Source organism: Topomyia yanbarensis, chromosome 1 (genome assembly GCF_030247195.1).
Source record: "Topomyia yanbarensis strain Yona2022 chromosome 1, ASM3024719v1, whole genome shotgun sequence".
NCBI lineage: Eukaryota > Metazoa > Arthropoda > Insecta > Diptera > Culicidae > Topomyia > Topomyia yanbarensis.
Window position 1 is genome coordinate 60,780,092 of NC_080670.1, and position 27,794 is coordinate 60,807,885.

The window sequence follows — 27,794 nt, forward strand, 5'->3', positions numbered from 1 at the left end:
AGTGATTCGTCTTTGGCAGTAACTAGGTGAGGAGTGAGGTTAGCGTGCAGCAGACTGCGGGAAGAAAAATGCCAGCGAACAACTTTGTTTCTCTACTGAAATCCAAGCAAACATATGGAGAGAACTAGTAAACAATGTTGTTAGCTGTCGTTTCTAAAACCAACATGGCTGATCGGTGTTTTTGAGGATCGTATCACCTGAGACTAAAAACTCCTTGATTTTCACATTGTGCGCTTGCAGGGGTACTTTTATGGATCAAAAAGTGCTATTCCTTCAATCGAATCAACCTCCCTTCGACGCCAGGCATTAAAGTTGTCGCTTGTCCAACAACAATCAAAGGCAAAGATCTTTGCATTGCTTCTATTTATATTCCTCCTAGGGCCACGATGGGATATCGAAGATTTTCCAACATGTTTGAATACCTTCCCTCGCCCCGTCTGCTTCTTGGAGACTTTAACTCTCACGGTACAGGGTGGGGATGTCTGTACGACGATAATCGATCCTCAACAATTCAAGACCTTTGTGACAACTTCAATATGATAATTTTCAGAATTAAATGATACGAATTCCTAAACCACCAGCGTCAGCAAGTGCACTGGACATATCTCTATGCACGACATCACTACGGATAGATTGCAATTGGAAAGTAATATCTGATCCCCACGGTAGTGACCACCGGCCGATTGTAATTGCAATCACCACTCATTCAAGACCTTCGGAACCAATCAATGTTCCCTATGACCTCACACGAAACATTGATTGGAAGAGCTACGCTGCCGAGATATTCAAAACTATCGATTCGACACAGATACTCCCCCCGGAGGAAGAGTATAAGTATTTGTCCAACTCGATTCTCGATACCGCGATTCAAACTCAGACGAAACGAGTACCCGACGTGAACACCAAAAAACGTTCTGCCAACCCGTGGTGGGACAAAGAGTGCTCAGACGTGTACACGGAAAAGGCTGCCGCGTACAAAGCCTTCCGGAACGACGGGTTATATTAAAAAAGCGAATGAAAAATTTAATGAAATCTAAGAAACGCAGTTACTGGCGCCGGTTTGTCGACGGGTTAACAAGAGAAACAGCGATGAGCACTCTTTGGGGCACGACCCGACGCATGCGAAACCGAAACAGTACTAACGAGAGCGCGGAATATTCAAACCGTTGGATATTCGATTTCGCCAAGAAGGTTTGTCCGGATTCCACCCCGGCACAAAAAATCTACCGCGCTGCGTCGCCTCACAATACCGCGAACGAAACGCCGTTTTCGATAAAGCCCCAGGGCCAGACAGAATCAAATTCAACTTGTTGAAGAATCTGCCAGACTCTGCCAAGAGACGCTTGTTGAATTTATTTAATAACTTTCTTGAGGGTAACATTGTCCCACATGAGTGGAGACAAGTGAGAGTCATCACCATCCAAACACCAGGAAAACCAGTCTCCGACCACAACTCGCATCGATCGATTGCAATGCTGTACTGTATCCGGAAGTTGTTTGAGAAACTGATCTTGTTTCGCTTCGACAATTCGGTCGAAGCAAATGGCTTACTGTCAGATACACAATTTGGTTTCCGCAAAGGAAAAGGCACGAACGATTGCCTTGTGTTGCTTTCTACAGAAATTCAATTGGCCTAAGCTAACAAAGAGCAGATGCCATCAGTCTTCTTGGATATTAAGGGGGCTTTTGACTCAGTTTCTATAGACATTCTGTCAGAGAAGCTGCACAAGTATGGTCTTTCACCGATTTTAAATAACTTTTTGCTACACACCTAGAAAAAATCGTGTAAATTTACGTCTCCTGACCCTGACATATACGAGCATCAAAAATGACTTAGTTTTACGTTTGGTTTTAATTTTACATGACGTTGATTTTCGTAAATCGTGTAATTTTACTCCACATATTGCGTTTGTTTTCAGTGGCAGTAAGTGTAATTTTATGTCATTGCGCATTTAAAGTATATGTTTCATGTAAAATTAAATGGAATACGGTATTGTTTCGTCATTTCGAGAATTACGGGTTGCTAAACTGTGTCATGTTTGCAATTACGTCAATGATAAAATTCATAATTTTTTGGTGTGTAGACCTGTTGGCTGAAAAGCACATTCGTATGGCGATTTAACAACATTGCGATTTAGCTACATGGGTCTTCCTCGGCGCTCATGTCTAAGTCACCTGCTCTACAATTTTTACGTGAATGACATTGACAATTGTCTTGCCAATTCATGCACGCTAAGGCAACTTGCAGACGACGGGGTGGTCTCTGTTACAGGGCCCAAAGCTGCCGACTTGCAAGGACCATTACAAGATACCTTGGACAATTGGCTTCGGCTCTTCAGCTGGGCATCGAGTTCTCCAAGGAGAAAACTGTGTTGGTTGTTTTTTCTAGGAAGCGTGAGCCGGCGCAACTCCAGCTTCTATTAATGGGTGATACGATCAATCAGGTCTTCACATTTAAATGCCTCGGGGTCTGGTTCGACTCGAAAGGTGCTTGGGGATCTGAAACAGAAATGCCAACAAAGGATCAATTTTCTCCGAACAATAACTAGAACATGGTGGGGTGCCCACCCAGGAGACCTGGTCAGGTTATTCCAAACAACGATATTGTCGGTGATGGAGTACGGGTGTTTCTGTTTCCGCTCCGCTGCGAACATTTTACTTCATCAAACTGGAAAGAATCCAGTACCGTTGCTTGCGCCTAGCCTTGGGTTGCATGCATTCGACCCAAACGATGAGTTTAAAAGTGCTGGCGGGCATTCTCCCACTAAAAAATCGATTTTGGGAACTCGCATATCGATTGCTTATCCGATGCGACATTCTGAACTCGTTGGTGATTGAAAACTTCGAGAGGCTCGTCGAGCTTTCTCGATGTTATCTCAAACCCGATTTATGTCCTTATACTTCGACTACATAGCACAGAGCATTAAGCCTTCTTCGTATACTCCCAACCGTGTTCGTTTCGTAGATATTTCTGATTGTACTGTATTCTTCGAGACATCCATGAAGGAAGAGATTCGTGGAATCCCGGACCATATACGCCCGCAAGTGATCCCCAATATATTTTATAATAAATTCCGAGACGTCGACTGTGACAAAATGTTCTACACTGACGAATCAAGTGGGTCTATGGGTCCACTGGCTTCAATAGCTTCATCAATACTATCACCGCTTCATTCAAGCTCAATGATCCCGCTTCAGTTTACGTCGCAGAGTTAGCTGCAATTCAGTACACCCTTGATCATCGACACTCTGCCCACAGATCACTACTTCATCATTTCGGATAGCCTCAGCTCTATCGAGGCTCTTCGTGCGATGAAGTCCAAAAAGGAATTCCCATATTTCCTAGGGAAGATACGGGAATCCTTGTGTACGTTATCTGAAGAATCTTATCAGATTACCTTTGTTTGGGTCCCCTCTCATTGCCCTATCCCAGGCAATGAAAAGGCCGACTCATTAACAAAGGTGGGCGCATTAGATGGTGACATATACGAAAGACTAATCTGCTGCAACGATTTTTTTTTTTTGGTTTTTGTCGTCAGAGAACACTCAACAGTTCGTCGCTGTTGTGCTATCTTATGACGATCGCCATTTAGCACATTTCGAGAAAAACGATTTTTAAAGTTTGAGATTGAATATTTTGAAACTTATAAATGGTATAAACAATCCAAAGAAGACAATTGATGCTTCTATCTATTCTGCATTAATCTCTCAAATATTACAAAGATCAGTTGACTATGTTGCGGGTTTTTACTATGAATGTAAACAACAGTCGCACTCACACGTGTCATAGGCGTGTATTGATGACAAAATTTGTATGACGTGTCATAATCGTGCATGGAAAATTTTCCATAGAAAAAATAACCATTTTTTACTTTTATTCATATCTTTGCGTTCATGTGGTCTAAAAACAATCGCTGAAATGCATTTTGAAGTAAATGAGTCAGGGAATCTAAAAAGATGTTATTTTTGATTACAGTGTTGCCAAATATTCTTTATTTCCAGTTTAAAACTAAAACTGTGTTTTTCTCACAACTCGTGTAATTTTCCTTTGAAAATGTTTAAGCCATTGTGTTCCTCAGACATTTTCACACATAAAAACATCTAAAACTTCAATATAACTTGAGCAAATCCCTAGATACAGTGATTTGAAGCACAAAACTCACAATTTCTCATTATGTTTCTCGCTATATCTAAGTAACCAAGTAGAATTTCAAAATTCTGAAAACGCCACTTTGTAGAGATTTTTCAAACAAGTAATGTGGCATATCTAACTCAGTTTACCCCAAAATGGCATTTGTCATAAGATAGCACAACAGCGACGGGTTGGCAAACCTCGTGGAGCAATGGTGAACTTTGACGATGGCTACATTCCATTATTCCAAAGGTATCAACGAAGCCTTGGTTCAGGGGGATGGATGTGGGTCGGGATTTTATTCGTGTAATGTCCCGACTTATGTCCAACCACCACACCTTGGATGCGCATTTGCGGCGTATTGGGCTTGCGGAGAGTGGTATGTGTGCTTGTTACGAGGGCTATCACGACATCGGACACATTGTCTGCGCCGGGTATTTGGACGCCAGATCGCAATTAAAGGATTCCCTTCGCTGGCAAATCGCGATCTCCCCTATATGTCCCTTATTTATACTTTCATAAAAACGATAAATATCACAGTTTAGTCCCTCTCTTTTATGTCCCGTTTTAGAAGTTTCCTCCTGCCTTGTGGAACCGATAAGCTCCAGAGTGCCACTATGTAACCGCCGTCGCCCTTACCACTACGCATGCATGGAAGGAACCTGAAGCGAGAGCGACTCGAGGTCCGATGACTTTTGAAGGATTCCCCGCGGGTCCGAAGCATACCATCCGCCAATCCGGTACTCGACGACTTACTAGACTGAGGCACTAATTTGTTTCGCTGATCTCCCGTTTGCCCGAAAGTTGCAAATTTTGCTCTTCTTTCCTTGTCACCATATAATATAAGCCCCCCTCTGAATATCTTGACCAAGCATAAGTCTTCGTTAAAAAATCAAATTTGGGACGATCCATAAATGACGTAGCATTTTTGAGTGATTTTTAACACCCCCCTCCCCCATCGTAGCATTTCGTCACAAACCTCTAAATACCCCCTGGTAATTACGTAGCTTGGCGGTAATTCTCCCCCCCCCTTGTCCTAGCAAAATTTTAAAAAAAATGAAAAACGATGTTAGTTATTCCCCTTTAAAAAAGCTACGTAGCATGACATGACCCCTACCCCCCTTGTCGTCAAACATTATCACAAAATACAAAACTCCCCCTCCCCCATATAATGCTACGTCATTTATGGATGATCCCTTTGTGTTCTGTATTCCTAGTTTTCAGATAGCTACAATTTTTACTCTTTATTAAAACTATTGTCCTCCATCTTGTAAATTGAATTGTATCCCTAGTTTTAAGATATCTGTGAAATTTCTCATAAATATTTGGTCCCGCTTTTGTGTACCAAACTATATTGTTAGTTTTAAGATAACTGTAAAATATTTCGTAAAAAACTATTACTCCCCCTCATGTATATCAAACTGAATTCCTTGTTTTAAAATTTTTCATAAAAAAATCTTTTACCCCCTCTCTTGTATAGAGAATCTTATTTCTAGTCTTAAGATAGCTGTAAATTCTTTTCTCTTTCATAAAAAAAATATTTCAACATTGGAACCTCCTAGTTTTAAGATATCCAAAATGTAAAAACAAAAGTATTTGGCACCGCCAAGGTAACGCCTATCAAATAAACGAAATGAATAAAAAATAAAAAAACCTTAGAGTCATTCGCCTCTTTTCGGGTTAGAGAAATCTCTTTATGGAAAAATCTTGGGGTTGGGAATCGAACCTTGGTGAGCTGCGTACAAGGCAATCGATTTACCAACTACGCTATTCCCCCCCCCCCCCCCCTAAGCAATAACGTTCTTAAAATCGTCATTTTTTAAGGGTATACTATAAATATTTTTGAATGCATCGATTACAAATCAAAAAGGAGTAACTCCCTTCCAGAAAATTCAAACGGAATTGAATTTCGTTAAGTTAGACCAAAGTTTAACAAATATTACATTTTTGACGCATTTCTCCAGAATAATTTGCAATGCTTGTTTTAATACAATTTCACTTAAAGTGGGAAGCTGATACTTTGCCAATGTCTAAAGTTGAAGTAAAACCCGTCATGCACGAAGCCATACTCAATCAAATTCTTCAAATTCAATGCTACATTGAAAAGATTCTGGTTCACTGTTAGATGATCTCATTTTTCTTTCTTGCGTTAATGCAAAGTATCTGTTCACTCTTTTACGCCGGCAGAAATCTTTACACGTTTGTTGCACGGCATTCGCTGTTATGTAAAACTCGAATAGGTGCACAAGAGGAAACATGCGAAGAATTCGGAACGATAATAGCGTACCTATCCAGCCACCCTTCGGAAGCATTGAACTAAACGTCCATACAAGATGTATTGTATGTAAGGAACACCGAGATTCGTAGTTAATTCCACGGCCAAAATCTCTAGCAAGCTGTCCAAGCGAGAATGGGGCCCATAAACATCCTCCCAAATCAAAGTTCTCAAAGAGCTCTTTTATATTGTATATAACATGCAACGCGACATCGAATACGACCACATTAAAACCAAAATCCTCGTTTATATTGACAAGGATATTACTGAAGTTCGCCTTCATGATTTGACACCGAGCTCCGAGTACATTAAAAAAATATGTCGAAATGCGGAGAAGTGAAATCCGTTACGAATGACACCTGGAGAAATTTTTTCCTCGACATTCTCAACGGGGTTCGTCTGGTTAGAATGTAGCTGCACCAACCTATACCATCTTACTTGACCTTCGGGTGCAATTCTGCTCAAGGTATAATCTACATTCAAAGAACCCTATGCGCTTACCCCGGGCATATGTCCACTTTCTAGCTCTGCAACCAGACGGCATACTATGATAAACCATGCGCTAAAACTGCTACGAAAAATGGATCTACTATAACACACACTGACAAACAGCATTCCACCGCTAAACCACAGACAACGGACCGCAAGATAGAACCGTTTACCATAAACCGGTTGCTCGACTTGGAACAAAAGGTGGACTAAAGTCAAAACTTTGTCGAACCGATTTAAATAAAATAGTTTTATATAGTTTTGAAAATAACCATTCACTATTCATTAGGGTGGCTCAACAGTATTTTTTTCCAGAAACTATGAATCGTTTTTGATATTAAAACTAAAAAAATCCAAAGAAAAACTGGTCGGCAATTTCTTTTTTGTTCACTAGTGTAAAACTCGTAGATCATCTTCTAAATGTTACTTGAAACTTATGCATGTATTCTTGTCATAATTCCAGCCTTCAATTGTTATCACTGATATCAATTGTTCACAATTATCATCAGTAAGGACCATTCGTCTCCATTGAAAGTTTTTTTAAATTATCTTATCTTATCTGAAGTTTTCGCAAAATTAGCTTAGACTCACTTTCAAGACAAAATAAAATCTTTCGAATGAGTATAGTGCGGTATTCGTGGGCGTCGTTGTTATTATGGCATTTGAAGTTTGTGTTTAATGAAAGTATTCATAACAAATGCCTATCTAAACAATAATTAAACCAACTTTTCGTCCAAATAACCTAAAATCTCGCGAAAATCTTGAGCGTTTTTTCAAAACGTCATATCTGCAATGAGTTACTCTCTTTGTTTACTTTCTCTTTCGATTTTTGCGGCGTCACTATAACACGTTTCACTTATTTTACAGTACAGATCGAAAGACGGTGGTTTTGACTAGCATATTATGCAAAGAGTTGAGGGATAAATGTTAAAGTGACCGAATTATTAACAGAAGAGAAAGTAAACAAAGAGAGTAACTCATTGCAGATATGACGTTTTGAAAAAACGCTCAAGAAATGTCCGCGCTCGCCCCACTGTGCAACCGCTAGTGTTAAACAACAATATGTTGAGATTTCTTTTAAAAAGTCAATTTAAGGGTTGAAATTGTATTTTGTTTTATTTCGAAAGTCAAACTCTATCCAATAAAAGAAGATATTTATTCTTTATTTAATGCCTCAATTCTGACCACCAGAACCTACATATTCCTACACCATGCACCATGTAATACAGAAGCCATCAGCTCCTCCACATGTCGAACGAGAAAAAAAAAAGTGATGTCATGCCATTTCGGGACCAAGTGGGGCAACGGAGTTGGATTATGCGCCCGCAGCAGCAGTAACTGCCGGGCGTCATCGGTGGTTCAGTACAGTAGTAGGCGACGGCCCGAGTTACCTTTGCCACATCAAAGCATCCTTCAGAAAAGTACAAGATGTGCACCGTACCATACAGGCATTCACGCACGCTCACACACACAACCACACAATGCCAGCCAACGATGCATTGCCGGAGAGGATCCTAACGAGAATAGTGGATTGAGACCCATTTTGCCCTTAGTTCCATGATGGGTATATGGTGATTCGAATATCGTGTAACGAGCTTAAACGAACGGGTAGCGTCACGGGGGTTATGATGTGGGTGCATACAAGAATGTGCACCTTGGCCTGTTAGGACAGGCAAATCAGGTTCTATTCCAATTTTACGACTTGGCGTTTAATCATTTTTGGTTGATGGTTTTTTTCTGGTAGGATAAATTTCGCCGGCGCTGGTTTTCCCTGCAGACACGTGTTAAGTGTCCGAGGTTTTCATTCGAATAGTCATATTTACATCACCTTGTGGAAAGGTTTGACTTGCCCGTACATATATACAATATGTGAAAATAAAAAAGTAGTATTCGTGCCTGTTTTTGGATTCTGAGTATGCGGCGTACCTCTACGCATACGCGTGGATATCCTCCATTTGCGAAGATATTTAGAACTGACCAACCTAAATAATCACCTCCACGTACCATGACTTGACTGCTGAACTGTCCTTTTATGCTTTTTTATTAGCATCTTTTGTTGAATAAGTGCTGAACTAGGTTAGAATAAATAAATCTTCCATTTGATTTAATCCGATTAAGCCGTCCAAATTTTCAACTAATGTAGCGGAACGGAAAAACAGTATTCGAATGAGCTGGCCTCGCAAAGCAAAACCTCTTATTTTTTTCCTCAAGTCCGGTACTCGTCAAGTTTTCTCGAAATAAATTACTACTACCTATAGGATTCTGTTTCGACTTCATTGCTTTACGCTACATTTAGGTCAATGCCAATGGCGCTAAACCATTGACAGGTACTGATGAGACGTTTATTTTATTGTAGTGGCAGGTTACCAAATCTAGCCAAACAGTGACGGGTTTTCGTGAGATCTGAAAAGAGCAAATTTCTGTTGCAAATTTCTCTAATGATATCTTCTAATGGATCACAATTCGATAACAGGGTTGACTCATTTTACCACATCTGCAGATTGATTGCCGATAAAGGATTTTTATAGTTTCGACAGCCTCATATGCAACGAATTCTCAATAACGACCAACTTAAAGTTAGCGACTTAGTATCCCTGTCCAGGAGTCCGATATAGGTGTTGATGTTGATCTTACTGTTCATTACAATCCAGAGTGGGTTTCGAACCATTTTCAGCCTACATTTTGTGCGAGTTTTATTGGAATACATTTGAATGTTCAAAGCGAGAACCCTACAGTTGTTTACGAAGCCTTTCAGCAAGTTCATAGCATAGGATAAACAATTAATCAGTTACTTACCTTACCTTACCGTTCAGGCTAGAGTCTTGTTGTCTCTTGCTATATGCAGAAGCCGGTCCATTACTTCTTATCGCCAGCCTCGCAGTCTTCGAAAGATCCGCAGCTCGTCCTCTATCTGGTCGATCCACCGTGCTCACTGTACGCCCCGTCCTCTTGTTCCTGTATGGTCGTCCTCAAGAACCATCTTCACCGGGTCGTTGTCCAACATTCTTGCGACGTGTCCAGCCCACCGCAAATGTCCCATTTTTGCGGTATGCGCGAAGGATGGTTCTTCCAGCAGCTGATGCAACTCATGGTTCATTCGCCACGTTCCGTCTTCCATCTGCACGCCACCATAGATGGTACGCAACACCTTTCGTTCGAAAACTCCAAGGGCGCGTTGGTCCTCCACGAGCATAGTACAGGTCTCGTGACCGTGGAGGACCCCCGTTCTAATCAGTGTCTTGTAGATAATCAACTTCGTGCGGCAGCGAACTTTGTTCGACCGTAGCGTCCTCCGGAGACCAAAGTAGGTACGATTTCCCGCCAAGATCCGTCTCTGAATTTCTCTGCTGGTATCATTGTCGGCGGTTACCAGTGAGTCCCAATACACGAATTCGTCGACCATCTTGATTTCGTCACCGTCAATCGGAACTCGGGATGGGAGGTTCACATTGTCGTCTCTAGAACCCCTTCCTCTCACGTATTTTGTCTTCGAAACGTTGACGGCAAGTCCAATCCTGCTGGCTTCAGCCTTCAGTCTGATATACGTTTCCGACATCGCCTCAAAGCTCCGTGCCATTATGTCAATGTCGTCGGCTAGGCCAAGAAGCTGGACGGACTTCCTGAAGATCGTGCAACTCGTGTCTATCCCCGCTCTCCTTACTACACCTTCTAACGCAACGTTGAACAGCAGGCACGATAGACCATCACCTTGCCGTAACCCTCTTCGAGATTCAAAGGGACTCGAGAGTGTCCCTGATACTCGAACAACGCACATCGCTTGGTAGTGCCCCACGAACTCCCTTGCAAATGGTGACAATCGACAGCAAAGAATTTGGGAGAGGACCTTGTAGGCGGCGTTAAGTAGTGTGATCGCGCGGTAGTTGCAGCAATCCAACATGTCAACCTTTTTGTAGATTGGGCCAACGACACCGTCCATCCACTCCTTCGGAAGAATCTCCTCCTCCCAAATTATGCCGATGACCCAGCGCAGCGCTCTAGCCAGTGTTTCACCACAATATTTTAATAGCTCGCTGGGTAGTTGATCTACACCGGCAGCTTTGTTGTTTTCAGCCGACCGATCTCCTTCTTGAGTTCTTGGAGATCAGGGGCCGGCAGCCTATTCTGCGCGTGCTCCAAAATCCGTTGCCATAGCGCCTTCGTCCTCTGCTGCTTCACCGTTGAGGTGCTCGTCTTAGTACTGCTTTCACCTCTCAATCCCCTCACACTCGTTCGTAAGAAGGTTACCGTCTAAGTCCCTGCACATATCGGCTTGCGGAACGTAGCCTTTGCGCGAACTGTTCAGCTTCTAGTAGAACTTCCGTGTGTCGTTTACGCGGCACAGTTGTTCCATCGCTTCGCGATCTCGTTCCTCCTGTTGGTGCTTCTTTCTCCGGAGGACCGAGGTTTGCCTGTTCCGTGCTTGTTTGCATCGCTCCACATTCTATCTCGTTCCGTGCTTCAGCATCCTCGCCTGTGCTGCATTCTTCTCCTCTATTAACTGCTTTCATTCGTCATCGAACCAGTCGTTTCCTCGATTCGGAATCGCCGTACCTAGTGCGCTATAGCAGTACTTCCTATAGCGAAACGGATCTCCCTCCAGCCATATTCAAGAGTAGCTGCGCCCAGCTGTTCTTCCGTGGGTAGTGCTGCTTCCAGCCGCTGTGCATAGTCTTGGACAACCCCGGCGTCCCGAAATTGCGCGATGTTGGGCCTTGGCGTCCGACTACGACGAGTGTTATACACCGTCGAGAGTTTTGAGCGCATTCATACTGCAACTAGGTAATGGTCCAAATCTATATTCGCACTGCGGTACGTACGAAAGTTGGTGATATCAGAGAAGAATCGCCCGTCAATTGATAGATTTGGTTTTCGGTGCGTTGGTCAGGTGATCTCCAGGGGGTTTTGTGGTTATATTTGCGGGGGAAGAAGGTACTTCAGACTACCATGCCACGAGAGGCTGCAAAGTTGGCCGTTGTCATTCGATACGGTGTAAATTAATTAATCAGTTATGAGATGATACTAAACAACTGTCCCTAAGGTTATATTTATAGCGAATCTTCAATAAGTTGTTTAGTATAATGAGTTAGTCAAAAGTTAGTGAAATCAAAGGACAGTGATGTAGTAGCGGATGGGAGGAGCCGAAAAAAAATCCTATCACCGCTCAAAGAAACCGGTATCGGCATCGGGAGAAATCCCGCCGCCAGGGAGCTCTCAGTCGAAGTAAGGTGAGTCACCTTCGGGGACCATACGAGAAGATCGCGACAGAACTGAGATCTAAATAGCTCACGGAAATCGGAGCTAATTGGTTTATGGCATCATGCGCTAAATGGCTTGCGGAATATAATGGATATGGAAAATATCCGAATGAAGTACACCTCAGAGCAAATAAAGAGAAGAATAAGTGGCTTAATGGCTCAAGTACGCAGAAGATTGAAACGATGCAATAGATGGAAAGAATAACGGAATGCAAGAGGAAAGGCGGGAGCTAAATAGATAGATCATGCTAGGCTCCGAGTTAATTGTGGAAAACTCGTGAGAAAAATAATGCATAACGAATCAACACTCCGTTGAAAGCCGTGGCGAAGCTGGGTGTGAGGTTGAGCAACGAAAGTTCAGCTAGCACATTCCGCAAAGAAGATTGGTGATCCATCATCGACGCAACATTCTGCAGTTCCCCGCTGATGGATAACATGAATTGCTCACTGGAACACACATAACGACCACCAGACGATCCACTATACCATTGACCGGTGGAACTGTACTAGAAGACGAAGGACTTCGACAAGGGCCGAAGCACTTCGTGCAGATAGCATCGCTCCAATTCCGAACGCCGATAAGCTGTCAGCGAGGGAATTTGACGTAACAATGCCGAGGAAATTGGAGCCGACAAACTGCCAGCGTCCGGCGTATTGGTGGAATGGCTCAGCACCTGCCTAAAAGTCTAAAGACGCGTACAGATAGCAATATCTGAGGTAGTTAAAGAAGAGCATAATGTGATATTCCGGGCGGCCAGAGACGCTTTTTAACATGAGACAGTGTTGAGTAAGTCCACCGGCTATTAGAAGTTGTGCTGGGACAACGCTTGCCGTGTGGTGTTGGTCAAGATCACGGGTACAACAACGCCAGCCTTAAAGGTACGCTGACAAATTGAAGACTATCGTAGAGGGTCTCTTACCGAAGTACGAATCAGGTCTCCAACAACCGGTTCCCTACATTGGATAAGGGACTTAAAACGAAGAAAGCTCCCGGTTCGGACGGTATCCCCAACGTGCTTCTAAAGACCACGATCCTGGAGTTTCCTGACATATTCAGGACAGTACTATAGAAATGCCTCGACGAAGGCTATCAACCAGGTAAGTGGAAGATTCAGAAGATGGTGCTGCTATCAAAACCAGGAGATCTAATCGTGTATCGGTCTATATTGCTACTGCATACTCTTGTTAAACTTCTGGAAAGGGTCATCCTCAACACGTTGGCGAACTACGCTGAAAGTGAGTACGGGTAATCGCAGAGGCAGACTCCGAAAAGGGATTTCAACGATAGATCGGGGTGAAGAACGCGTTCAACATTCACCACAGGCTTGTGGTGAATGTTGAACGCGTTCTTCACTTCGATCTAGGTATCTAGGTAGCGCTGGTCAGCAAACATAAAAATCCAACATGCCAGAGGATTCCAACGATGCGAGGACAATTAACATAGTGGCAAGGATCGTGCCGAGCATCGGCGAAGCAAGATGTAATAAGAGACGTCTCCTGGCGGGTGTCAGGTTCTTTATACTTAGGTATGGCATTCCGGGCCGGATTTTTACACGAAATGCAAGGAGACTGGTCATAGCAGACTCGTCGGGAAACTGTGGTACTGGTTTAGAATCGTCGGGGTGCCAGCGAGCTGGATGTCATGCGTCACCCGGAATTACCTAGAAGGGTCTTGGCATCCTGCTAATTTGCCCGCGGATGAGGAGATAACCATGCTACATGAACGAATACCCTGTAGTAGTAGCAGAGCCCCTGCGAATTGAATTACTGGCCACAAGCGGCGTAGTGAGATGCCGTCGAACTGTCACCACGTTATGTAATTTATCCTTGGAAGTGAGTAAAGCGAACGTGCGGCATCTGATTATCACAAACAATGTGCACAGTACAGTTACGAGCGGGAAGGAAATCAGTGAACTAGTAGCAACAGCTAGGAATTGAAAGTTGGAAATGAATGAGTACAACCCTTCTCCAAAGTAGTCACATCCAGTGATCCCGAGGTATAAGGAGAAGAGGTAGTCCCAGAAAACCACTCAGGAGTCCTTGGACGAAGTTTCCTTCTGCCAACCCCACTTCCTGAGTAATAAGATCAAAATGTGCTTGCAGGTTTTTGACCTTGACCACTATAAAAGACATGCAAACATACATATATTGTGTATATATACACAATATATGTATGTACACAAAATATATACATTGGGGCTTTTAAGACAGTGGGGGTAATTCGGACCCCCTCGATTTCACAGAATATAGCAAGACTTTCTGACTATCGTACATATTCATTGAACCTCTATTCTGAAACATTAATTTTGAGAGCTGAAGTTGATTCTTTGTTCTTTGTAGAAAGGAGATACAACGTGTTTCGTTGTTTTGCCATTCACAAAACAAAAATCATTATAATGGAAAAACCGTGATTAAAGCAACAAATAAAAGTGAAAAAATAAAAGGTAAGTGTTTTGGAAAAGTTGAGGCTCCTATTTAATGGAATGATTTTTGTTTTTGGTGAAAAAAGAGATATTTTCGAGACGCTCACCACTTTTGTGCGATATGAGTGTACGGGGCTATTCGGACTCCCTATTCCGTCAACCACCGTTCAGCGGCTTGCGGCTGCGCACACCATTGCACACGCCACAGCAATGAAAATACATGGGCCGCCAATCGACAGCTGTGACATACCAGATTAAGTTTTTGTAAAGCAAATTTTTTTTGCTTCTTAAGGAGTGTCTTTTGTAACTAATTCATAGGTAAACATAATTCCATTGTAAAAAAAAATTAAAGAAAAATGACGGTCTGAATTACCCCGTAGGGAGGTCCGAATTACCCCTACATTGTAAATGGATGGAAAACGTAGAGGTTTCCAAATCGTCGCCTAGCGCTGCCATTGAGCGGTGCAAATGAACCTTTTATAGCACCAAAACGTAGCTGAGGTTTCAAACTAACAATTAGGACTTTTGACCGGTATCTTTTTTACATCTATCCGCCTAAAAGGGCGATTTGCTTAAGTAGGTCCGAATAGCCCAGGGTTCACCTATATATCCTCCCTCGAATTTTTTTCCTACTACACCGCTGAGAAAGGAAGCTTCAACGAATATTATTTTGTATGCATTCAGCTTGCAACAGAAACTTATTTTTAATAATAAGTTTGACCGAATTACACACATTCTTGCTTGGCAAATTTTCGATTTTGATATAGCATAATGTATATTGCATTGGTTTACTAAGCCAAACCAAGTTTGGATTAATTAATTCTCGTCGGCTTAAATCAGAACTCCCTTTCTTTCGGGACATCTGAGAAACACAAATTGTGTTTTTCATTTTTATAGCAAGCGTCAATCCGGCGCCAACTTAATCCTGTCACTAAGTTAGTGCCAGATTCTGATGAGAGGAAATCGAAACACCTCTCCAATAACTTATTTAGCTCACATCAACTTAACAGATATCCTTTTCTTGCGAGATATCGCGTTTGACTAGTGATTTGCTAAGAAACATAAATTATGTCTCCGTTTTTTTTTTTTTAACTGGCGTCAATCTGGTGCTAGCTCAGTCCTGGCTTTAAGTTAGTGTCGGACTCTGATGACACGAAGTCGAAACGCAAATTCCATAAGTGATTTATACCAAAATTTCTCGATATGACTTTTTAGCACCAATTTTATTTGACCTATTCTGCATTCTTTTCACAAAATGACATCTTGATTTGTTTCAATTTGTTTGGACCGTTCAAAGGCATTGAAACAGCCTTCTCAGAAATAGCACCTTCGGGTCGAATTTCGATTTGCCACCATATTTATCATCGTCTGGTTCAATGTTGTCTGGTGTAGTTCAATGTTGTCAGTGTGATAGCCATCGTTTCCGCTTAATTTATGGAGCGAAAAGTGTAAAGTACAATTCTTCATCCAAAATGACAATTTTTCCATTCGCAAAGTTTGTATGGTGAAGTGTACGGCAGCAAATCGGTATTTTTTCGAGCTGTTTCTGTGTATAAATAGTTGAACAATTTGAGGACTTCCGTGCAGTACGAGGACAATTAAGTGTGACAAGTGCATAGGTTGATATTTTTGCTCTTGTTTAAGCAGTTGAATAAACGCCTGAATTTAGTCTAAAAACATTCCGAACATATGTCAGCTCCAAATCTTCTCTTAATACTTTTATAGCGGCAACTAAAATTGTTCTTGGAGAATTCCGAGCAATCGAAAACAAACGATTTACCAAACCATGTGCCACTGCCCCCGCCCTGCTAGATATCAATTTGTCATAATCACCAGTTACAAACCATAACATAAGCAATAATAAATGGTTGCATCACGTAGAAAAAAACGGGTACCAAATATTTATACGCTGTAAAGCGATGGGACTAATATGAATGCCACCACGCGGTGACGCCAACACCAATGCCTGGCAACGGTTTGACATTGGTACCTACAGAATTCTAAAACCAAATGCATGGTCGCATCCTCTGACCTAGACTAACCCAAGCTCTATTACTGACCTACTTTTAGCTTCCATTGTGTCATCACTAGCGCAATGCTTTGAGATATACGGTTAGGGAATTCTAGGCTAGGCAGGTGTGCCATTCTGCACGCTTCTTGCGGTACTTGGGTATCAGGACCAGGTCAACATATCTTCCACAACTCGAACGGAATAACGGAATGTTTTCCATGGCTTCCATGGTACAAGTTTTCCGACACTGATGCCTGGTCCCCGTATGCCGCATGCAGTATGCAACGTCCTAGGGGAATCCAGGCAGCGGTGCGATATTCAATGACAAAATATGCAAATTTATTCATAATATTGTAGCTCGCGAGGACGGATAGTCGTCATAGCGTTGACAATATTATTGTGAGAAGTTTCCCCAATGAAGCAAACGCTGTTCAGGAACGTACAATGAAATCGGTCTTCCTGTTGTGACTTGGCTGCGCCGCAGTGTTATTATTTCATTCCTATTTCTATTATTGGCTATATTATACAGATCTCCTCTGAAATTCGCTGAATTTATAAAAAGTCAAACACAATCAAGAATCTTTAGAAGAAGCATTCCATTTCAAGATCAAACGGGATCATTCCTATTTATTCTAGGTATATGCTAAATTAGTGCCTTGAAGTGCTTCACTATTTGAAAAAATGCATTACAATAATTTGAATCAGAACAAACTGATGCATACTAAATCATACGCTGGACAGTGTTTCCAAATAGGCAAAAACGTGGTCGAATTTGTTTTGACCACGAAAAAACGGGCTATAGTGTCTTCAACAAAGTTTGTGAATAACATATTTTCACTTCCTTTGTAGAAGTATTAGTTTGGTGATTAGTCTCCCAAAGGTTGAGAAGCAACATTTTATTTGATTTGATAAGCAAAAACTTTGCTGAAGAAACTATGTGTCTATCTGTTAGTTTCAATAGACATTTGCCTATGATGCACCCCTGAAAATAACTTTTTTCAGAATAACTTTTCTTAGTGATTTTTAAGAATTTCAAGACATTGCTCGGCAAAGTAAAATACACAATTTATGTAATGCAAGTTTATTTCTCTTTCTTATATCTGTGGAGTTATCGAATATTTTGGTGCCAAGAAAGCAATATTTTGTAATGAAATAACATTTCAATCTGAAAATTTCCGCAGACCAAGGCATATTCAAAAGAATCTGCCGAAAACAACATCTTTTTAAGTTATTAGACTTTTGCGATGTTCTATATTGTACTGTAAGCAGGTAGGCTGACTAGCGCCGCATAGTAAATGTGCTGAAAAATGCAACCAAAAAAAAATTGTCAAAATTTTTTTATTTCTTTTTATGTCTGAGAATCTTTCACAGAAAATTAGTGACAAAATAAAGTAAAAAACAAAGTGTAAATGGATTACCGTGATATTAAACGAACTCCGGCTAATTTCTGTGAAGTATGGTGACTAGAGTGACAGAAAAAATGACCCCCATCGGCCCACCCCTGAGTCGATTCCTAGTCCCACCAGGAGTGTCTGCTTCAAATTTGAGCCAAATCGAACAAGTCTAGCTACCGGACCAACGTGCTTGAAGTTTGTATGGGATTTTTCGACAATTTACATGGAGAAAACCCACTTTTGAACATTTTCCCCGCTAGGTGGCACTGTATACATCAGATTATCACCAAAAGTGAAACTTAAGAAGATAATTCTATTATCTACAACTTTATTGCAGACTGAAAAGCGATCCGACTCGAACAAGAAAAGTTATTAAACTTTTAACGAAGTGATGTCTGAGTCAGTTTTGCATGGGGCCTAGCAGTACATGGTAGTGTATCAGTACTAGGTTCTAACAAACTAAACATTTTGTGGAATAATGGTTAGATTTAGCTCAATAGTATGTTCGGAAGAATTGTAGTACATAATACGAGTTATGTTTTGGTTAGAAAATTTTAGTTCCACCTGTGACCGCATAGATGGCGCCAACACTAACTTTTCAAAGGAGAGAGATAGAAATTAGGTGTCTTCTACAAAGTTGTAGAACAAGCCTTTTGCAGTAATTCTTCCTAACATCTTGATATTTTATCTCTCTCCGTTGAAAAGTTAGTGTTGGCGCCCTCTATGCGGTCACAGGCGGAACTAAAATTTTCTAACCAAAACATAATTCGTATTATGTACTGCAATTCTTCCGAACATACTATTCAGCTAAATCTAACCATTATTCCACAAAAATGTTTAGTTTGTTAGAACCTAGTACTGATACACTACGATGTACTGCTAGGCCCCATGCAAAACTGACTCAGACATCACTTCGCTAAAAGTTTAATAACTTCTTTTAACAAAGCCGGATTGACTAGCAGTCTTCGACAAAGTTGTAGACAATTAAATTATCTTTCTTATTTTCACTTACAGTGATAATACGATGCATACAGTGCCACCTAGCGGTGAAAATGCGAGCTAGTGGGTTTTCTCCATGTAAATTATCGAAAAATCCCATACAAACTTCAGGCACGTTGGTCCGGTAGCTAGACTTGTCCGATTTGCTTCAAATTTGGAGCAAGTACTCCTGGAGGGACTAGAAATTGACTCAGTGGTGGGCCGAGTGAGTTTTCAAAAATTCTTTATTTTTCTGGGCACTCTAATGGTGACTGATCGTAATATGTACATGTAGCATATAGTGCGTGACTAGTGAATGGAGTAACAAAACGTCTCCGTATTAACCAATACGATGGAGACGCATAGTATTCATTAAATTTTAATTGAGCTGCACTAAAAATCTCATAAAAACTCTCATCCAAAGTTTAAACATTAGCTACCATTTACCGTTTCCAGACTGTTTACTCGATTACTCATCGTGTCATTTCCGCTTCTCCTTTCACAGGTGATCTGTGTAAACCGCTAAACTGTAAAAAGAAAGAACTCTGCCTGCTGGAGGATGCTTACACAGCTGTCTGCGTGTCGAAGAAGGAACTGCACAAGAACAAGTAGGTACCAGATTGTAACAAACAAACCGTCTCCGCCGTCGTCTTCCCCACTCTCCGCTTTGTGCTGCTAGGAAAAGTTGTTGGTGTGTCTGATGCTCGGCACATTCGAAAAGTTTCAATGAAACCGGCATGATACCTGGCTGGAAACGGCATCAAAGATTAGCCTCGTGTAAATAATAATAAGATGCTCAGATTGTTTGAAGAATATGGTTGAAATTTAAAATATTTCAACCCGATTGGTTTTTATTCTTTGAATCACTTTGTCGGGGGCGCTTCGCTCATTCTTATCTCAAGGCCTACTACGTTCTGCTCAGCTCATTGCATTATTTAAATAAAATGGTTGCTGTCAGAGTGCAGCTTTATCACAGGCTAACAGACATAACACTATGAGGGAATTCTCTCAAAAAATATCTGTTTATATCTGTTTGTCTGTGGCTTTATCTTCAAGATAGACAGAAAACGGAATAAATATTCAAGATATTTTATAATCAATATAATTTGGACAAACAAGGACTGGTAATATGTATAAAATAGATTTAGTCGATAGTTGCGCATGATGGTAAATGTCTTAAAGGAACCTTCGAGACGTCGGATGAGCTTAGAAACTTAAGCGAAATCATTATTTCCACAACCTCAAACGTGACTACCGAAACGTTAACAGATCACATATCTTCATCTTAACTCATTTTAAACTTCTTCATATTATCACCCTGACCGTTTTAAACCGTTGGTAGGACAGCGTAGCGGACCTGTTGCCATACGATAACAGTGGGTTCGATTCACTGGATGAACCTAAGCCCAAAGAGGATTCTGGAACTTCGTCTGTGGGCAGTCTTGGAAGTTTTCCGTCATGTTATTCAAGATTTTCTTCACGGATTGCGCCCAGCTTCCTTTCATGTGCGGACTACTACTCGGTGGAAAGAATGACCACTTAGTGTTTGGAGTCGCGAACTTCTTCATGATCTCCTCCTGATTCAACAAACGAACTGCTTGCTTCAGCTCTCGATTGGCACCAACGAAGTTCGTACCCTAATACACATCTTATCATTCAAGAGCCTAACGACCTGTTCAGGGTATCATCCCAACAATATGTGGAATCGGTGGACTATATGGGTTAATGTCCGTGTATAATATTTTTTTTTTTGGGTACCCCGATCGCTTAAGAGCTCTAACGACATTCCACGCTTAGAAATGAAGTTCCTTAGTAACATGATACAGGAACTTGACTTGTGGGCTATGTCTATGTGTACGGCGCGTACCACCAGGCATGTGATGAGTACACCCCACCTCTTCTCAGCACGCCTGCCAACAACCAGCTGCATCGGACCGACTTAATCGACCCAAGTATACGAGAGTGGCCGGGAATACGCTGCTATTCTCGCTGACGGAAGACCGGGCATAACGGGCGGTTGCGGACGAGCTCTAGCATTCTTGCAAGTTTCGATATTCCTGACGTAATTCGTTGACGACTATCTCATGATTTAGATGATGGTAGCGCTCGTGATAGAAACGAACGACAAGTTTGGCTAATGGGTGCTCCTTCTGCAGCAAATAGATATGAACGACAGTCAGCTAGATGAATCTACAACCAGCAGGTCTTCCAAACCTGCGCAGAACTCCTTTTTCGACAAGAAATGGCGATATCTTGTAGATCGAGCTATTTTTCGAAATAGCAGCTTTCACTCCGGCAACGTTCTTGAAACCCGATTACCACGCAATTTCTTTACAGTATTCGTCCAGCTGTGCTTGCTTGTAAATACAGTGTTTAGCATACAGTAGTTCTTGCTAATTGAGGATTCCGGTCTACTACCTGGAGGTTCCCAGAGAACCGGAGCATATACGCAACGACTTTGATGAGCCAGTTAGAGTATTTGGCGAAAATTATGATGGGAACACGGACTGCGTGGACGTCCACCGACAGATTCATTTCGGTTGTCGTTGCTTCAGGATTGGTCGGTTGACCTGGCCACACACGTCGCGGCTGCCAGAAAATCAAGGTTCATTTAACCCGCAGGCTCTATGTTAGGCATCTTTTGACTCTTAGTCCTGCCATCGTTTTGGCGGAACTCAGAACCGTTCGAATACGTAGGTGTTTTCGAAAATTTCTCCGACCCATGTGAGGACAAATTTGCTATACTTTCTGTGATTTGAAGTTAACTAACAAAGGACATCTCTCGAATTAGTCAGGAAAAACCATTTCCGTACGCATTCCGATGACCGCCGCTTGCAGTTCTAGCCAAGGAATCGAAACTTGTTTCAGCAGCGGTACGACGCAAGTTTTTGCAATAACAATACACATTATATCGTGTCACCTTCTTCGAAGCGAAAGTAAACGACCGCTGCGTACCAATTCTCGCCAGCATCGACGAAAACATGCAGCTGGATATTGTTTGTGTCTATGGACGACTTTGATATCGTTCGGTAGCATTGAGGAGCGGAAGCTTTCTCCACCTTGTTCACGCTGATCCACATTCTCCACTTCGTAAGCTGTTGTCCGGCTATCGGCTCATCCCAACCAACGTTAGTGTGTCAAAGTTTTCCTGAGGAAGAACTTTGAGGAACATAAACACGTTTACTTGAAATCCGAGCGGATTGTACACTTACGTAGTACTTCACGCTTCATACGGGCTACCTCTACGGAAAGCAACTCACATCCGCATCGTTTCGGGATTTTAAAGGTTATAGTATCGCTGATGGGTATCCGGCCGTCTACCGAATACTTTCTCAGTTGTCAGCTCGTCAAACTTGCTCAAATCCTTCTGGAAAAAGGTCCCATGGCATCTACCACCTTTTTAGAGTTGGACAACCATCCTCGGATCTCGAAGCCACCCTCAGCTTGTATGAACCATACATCTTGCACGAGTTTTACCGCCTCGCCTTCTGATTCCACGCTACAGAGTAAATCGTCAACGTACGTACGCCTCAACAGCTTCCGGAAACAGGTCCTTAAACTGTCCAGTGTTTAGGTTTTTCACGTATCTTGCTCTGCTTGACGAACAGCACTGAACGTCATCACTTGCATGACGTAAGTCGTCATGTTATTCCCTGTTACTCCATCTTTCCACAGAAACTTTTGCCAGTACTGGTCTTCAGTGTTGATCCAAACTTGATGAAATATCTCCCGTCTCTCCCCTGAAATTGCTACACGATATTCGCGGAACCGTTGCAAGACGTGCGGAAGTTGCGTAACTTGATCAGGCCCTTTCAGCAGGAACGAATTCTATGAAATGCGCCCCGCCTTGGCTGCAGCATCCCACACAATTCTAAGCTTTCCTGGTTTATTAGGATTGACAACCGGATTGAAGATCGGCAGATACAACGACCGTTCCTTGCGCGTGACTTCTTGTGCCGAAAGCTTACAAATGTATCCATTCACCTTGTAGTCCAGAATTTCCTCGCGAAGACATTTTTACAATTCAGGCTCCAATGCCAGGTGCTTGACAAAACACTGCTGGCGCTATTTTTACTGTCCGGTAGTCTGTTATACCGCCGCAAGAGACCGGTCAGTCTCCTCTTTTTTAAATTTAATTTAATTTAATTTACAAATCTTATTCGCCCTTTTTTAATTTAATTTAATTTAATTAATTAATATCAACAGACACAGTGTGGTCCTAATGATAATTTCTTAATCTATTTAAAAAGTCAAATTGTAATCTACTACGTGGAATGTGAAGATCGAACTCGGATGACACTCTGTTGAAGGTCCGCTGCAAACCAATGATGGCACCGTTTACTCCATAGTTAGTCCGGCGAAGAGGTAATCGAAGGAATAAATTATTGCGAAGAACGCGAGGGCGAACGTTCATGTTTATCGCACTGAGAAGCTCGGGGCAGTCAATTCGATCTTGCAAAATATCCGAAATCGTCATAGCACGGAATAGATCCCGTCGCACTTGCAATGTATCGAGTCCAATAAGCAAACCCCGGCTTTCATAACTTAGCAGCTGGTGAGGGTTGCTCCAAGGCAATCGACGAAGGGCAAACCGAACAAATCTGCGCTGTACTGTCTCAATTCGATGGACACCGTTAAGATAATGAGGGTTCCACACAACTGAACAATATTCCAGAGTTGATCGAACGAGTGAGCAGTAGAGAGATTTCAAGCAGTAAATATCTGAAAAGTGCTTAGATACTCTCATTATGAACCCCAAACAGCGTGATGCCTTTGCGACAATATAGCTGATATGCTGTTTAAACGTCAGTTGTTCATCGAGAAAAACTCCGAGATCTTTGACGCAATTCGCTCTGTCAATTGTAGATTCAGCTAGACAGTAATCGAATCGAATTGGCGTTTTTTTCCTCGAGAACGTAATGACCGTACATTTCTTGGGATTTAGGGTCATTCGGTTGAACTCGCACCATTCCGCAAAGGTTTCCAGTTGGCGTTGAAGGAAAGCTGCATCATCAGTATTCCGGATTCTATGGTATAACTTGAGGTCGTCGGCGAAAGACAACCGTGGTCCTTCTAAACAAAAGTTAACGTCGTTGAAATACAGAAGAAAAATCAATGGACCGAGATGGCTGCCTTGCGGAATACCAGATGAAGCAAAGAACTCTTCGGATACACAATCACCTATCTTGACTGCTAGACGACTATCACTGAGATACGATTGCATCCAACGGAGAATATTAGTACCAAAGCCAAGTCTATCCAATTTTGCCACTGCAATAGCGTGATTTATCTTGTCAAAAGCAGCTGAAAGATCCGTGTAGATAACGTCAGTTTGAAGGCCGTCCGACATAGCATCTGTAACATATGTTGTGAACGACAGAAGATTCGTAGATGTTGAACGTTTCGGCATAAATCCATGCTGAGTCTCGGAGATATACTGTTTGCAGTGGCTGGAGATGGGTTCCAACACAGCCATTTCAAACAGCTTAGGAACTGCGCTTAGCGTTGTAATACCACGGTAATTGTCAACTACCTTTTTATCACCTTTTTTGTGAACTGGAAACATGAAGGAGGATTTCCAGAGTTCGGGAAATATTCCGGTTGTTAGCGACAATTGAAACAGATGACAAAGAGGTTCAATTAGACCGGCAGAACATTTTTTTAGAATAATAGTTGGTATACCATCTGGGCCTGCCGAGGTTGAAGCCTTCATTTTGCTAATCGCCAGTTGTACCATATTATTGTCGATATTGATAGAGTTCAAAGACTGGTATGATTGAGGTACATTGAGAGCCGCGCGTGAAGCCTGGCTCGGTGTCAGTTTCTCGTTGGAGAAAACACTCGCGAACTTTTCAGAGAATAGTTGGCAGATCTCCTGTAAACTAGAGCTCATACGTCCTCCATAGCTCATCGTTGAAGGCAACCAGGATTCCTTTCTTTGCTCGTTTACATGCTTCCAGAATGTTTTAGGTTCGGACTTCAACTTACGTTGCACGTTTCGCAAGTAATCGGCATGGCAACACTTCGATGTCTTTTTATAGACTTGGTTAACATGAACGTAGTGTTGTCGCAGCACGTAGCCCCCAAACTTGGAGTACTTCTTCAGAGCGGCTCTTTTAGTCGATTTCAACCGTCTCAGCTCGGCAGTGTGCCACGCTGGGTGCTTAGATTGAAGGCTACATCTTTTGGGTACATAGCGATCGATAGCATAGCTCATAACATTGGAGAAGGTCTGCACTGCAACGTTGACATCATCATTGTCGAGAATTTCAGTCCAGTGGATATTCGACAGGAAGTCAATAATGCTATTATAGTTGGCTTTTCTAAAATTATAGCTGACGGTGTCAAAAGCATTGCAGTCATGCTTCACTCGAATCGCTTCAAGCAATATATGCAGGGGAGGGTGGTGTCTAACAGTCTTTACCAGGGGGAACGGTGCTGCGGTAACTTTTGGCGCATAGTCAGATTTGCTCGAAAAACAGAGATCAAGGATTCTGTTGTTCTCGTTCACCACATTATTCGTTTGGTGCAGCAGATTTAGACTGTAGCAGTCAAGCAAACTGGTGATACCAGCATGAAAAGATGACAGTTCGGGATCAGCGAACATAAATCCGTCAGAAGCAGAGCGCCATTTTAATCCGGAGAAATTGAAATCACCAACAATCAGGATCTCATCAACCGGGCTTGTTTGAGCGGAAATCCGTTCCAGTGACTCAGTATGTGAATCAATCAATGACGAATCGCGAGTGCGGTCCGGTGGAAGATAAACCACGCAAAGAAAGAGTGCGTAGCCAGCCAGTTTGATTCGCACCCACACCTGCTCGACACAGACCCCCAAAGTATCGTCAATCAGTTGCGCTTTCAATCGACGATGGATAGCCACAAGTACCCCGCCGCCGGTAGCCTTGAGACTGTTGCGTGAGCTGCGATCAGTTCGGAAAACATCGTAGTTGGCACCAAATGCTTGCACTGACAGAGTGCTATCGCTAAGCCACGTCTCTGTGAGGGCGATTATGTCGAAGCATTCATCCGAACTTGCTACCAAATAATTTTCGATTACTGAATTCATACCACCGGCATTCTGGTAATATATTTGTAGGTTTGAATGCCGCGATTGATTGCCGTTGGTATCGATTTGGAAGACCCCTTCACCACTCCTGCACACAGGACCGGGACGACTGGTGAACGCTGGCTGCAATGGCTCGACTGTGGCAGGGGGATCAAGGGCTTCCATAGTGCTAGCTGCAGTACGTCCCAGGGTGCGATGAGTCATACCAGCATAGCATAGAGTGCTTAGTCCTTCTGTGATCGTTGTAGAGCCGAATGTGCTATGAGGAGACGTGCTCGTTACGATGGGATCCAAATTTTGTTTTTGACATTGAAGATTCACAGCGGTGGTAGAGTTGTGTTCATCAGCAGACTGTAAGTGAAATTTACATTGAGGGCGTGCAGCATCTTGTATTGCTTCGGAAGGACATATACCCTTCTTGGCTTTACCTGACACAGAAGAAGTCGCCGATTCGCCAGGTAAACCTAAATCGCTCGCCGGGATACAAGAAGTTGGACAGATGAGTTTATCCGGAACAGCTTGGCGCTACTGTCCACCACCAGATGGATTCTTCTCCGCTGCAATCCTGATGATAGGTCGTTGGATTTTTGAATTGGTCACAAATTCACGAAAGTAGATGTTCTCCGGCCAAGAGTCTTTGGACAGAGCCTTATCCCTGTATGATTGGTTAACGCCAACTTTGAAAGTAATGAAGCTCAAAGATGAGAGATCCTTGTCCTTGGGAACTAGACGAACTATTCTCGGTTGCAGATTCTCCCCAGACAATCTTTCACAAGGGTAGAAACTTCATCATCCGTCGTGCTGGGATCGAATGCTGACAAGTAAACCCATAACAGCTCCTCAGGTGGTGAAATTGTTTTTATTGTCTCAAACGCAGCTTTGGATCCACGAATATTAGGAATTTTTGTTTTGAGCGAATCATCTTCGCGTTTGCGCTTAGGCGTGTTTGAAACTGGATTATATTCAGCAATAGGTTTCCAAGGCGTTATAGTTGGGGATAGCGGTTTTGAGTCAACTTTAACCGAGAGAGCTTTGACGACATCTTTCAAATCAGCTATGTCGTTCTTTATAGACTTCAGAGAATTGTCGTCAGGCACTATGTCGCAACAACGCGAAGCCATTCTACGGAAATTATCATTCGAGAATAAGTCAGCACAGCCGTCGCACATCCAGAACAGATTCCATGGGTGGGTTCCCAGGACGTCACGAACATCATAATCCATCTTGACGCATATCATGTGGAACGAATTTCCGCAGTATCCACGACATGTGATTCGATCAGAATCATTAACCACTTTCGAGCAGTTCTTACAAGCCATGCTGTTGATGTAGAAATAACGCCTAGCGGGTATGCAATATGCGCAGGAAAACGCTAACGGGTAACGTGCGTCAATGGAAGCGAACTTGCACGCAACGTGCGACAACTCAACTACCCACCAGCAGATGTCGCTTTTGGCGAAAAAATTGAGCGTAACGTCTGTGCAGTGTTCCTCGAAGGAACATCATCATCACTCGTTCGTCTTCTTTCAAATGCAGCAATTTCCTGGCAGGTTGTACTACGAGGCTATCCAGCGCGAAATAGCTTTTAACGGTCGATTGCAGCGCCTCGCACCGGCAAATGTGGCGTAGAAGACGGCATAACCCTAGCAACAATTAAGGTTTTATGACACTCTTGAAGCCCTTCCTAAAACTTAAAATGCCTTTGTAGTGTGCTATAAAACTAGAAATGCTACTTGGGAAGTTATCTGCTGTTTGTTTTTGTGCTATC

General features: G+C 42.5%; 1 protein-coding gene across 1 annotated transcript in view; it reads left to right on the plus strand.

The window, feature by feature from the left end:
- The window catches only part of LOC131677736 (proteoglycan Cow), a 373,287-nt gene that overhangs the window by 290,470 nt on the left and 55,023 nt on the right, over positions 1 to 27,794 (plus strand). The window contains exon 3 of the mRNA XM_058957754.1: positions 19,463 to 19,565. Coding sequence (XP_058813737.1) covers positions 19,463 to 19,565 — 103 coding nt within the window. The remainder of the gene's footprint in view (positions 1 to 19,462; positions 19,566 to 27,794) is intronic.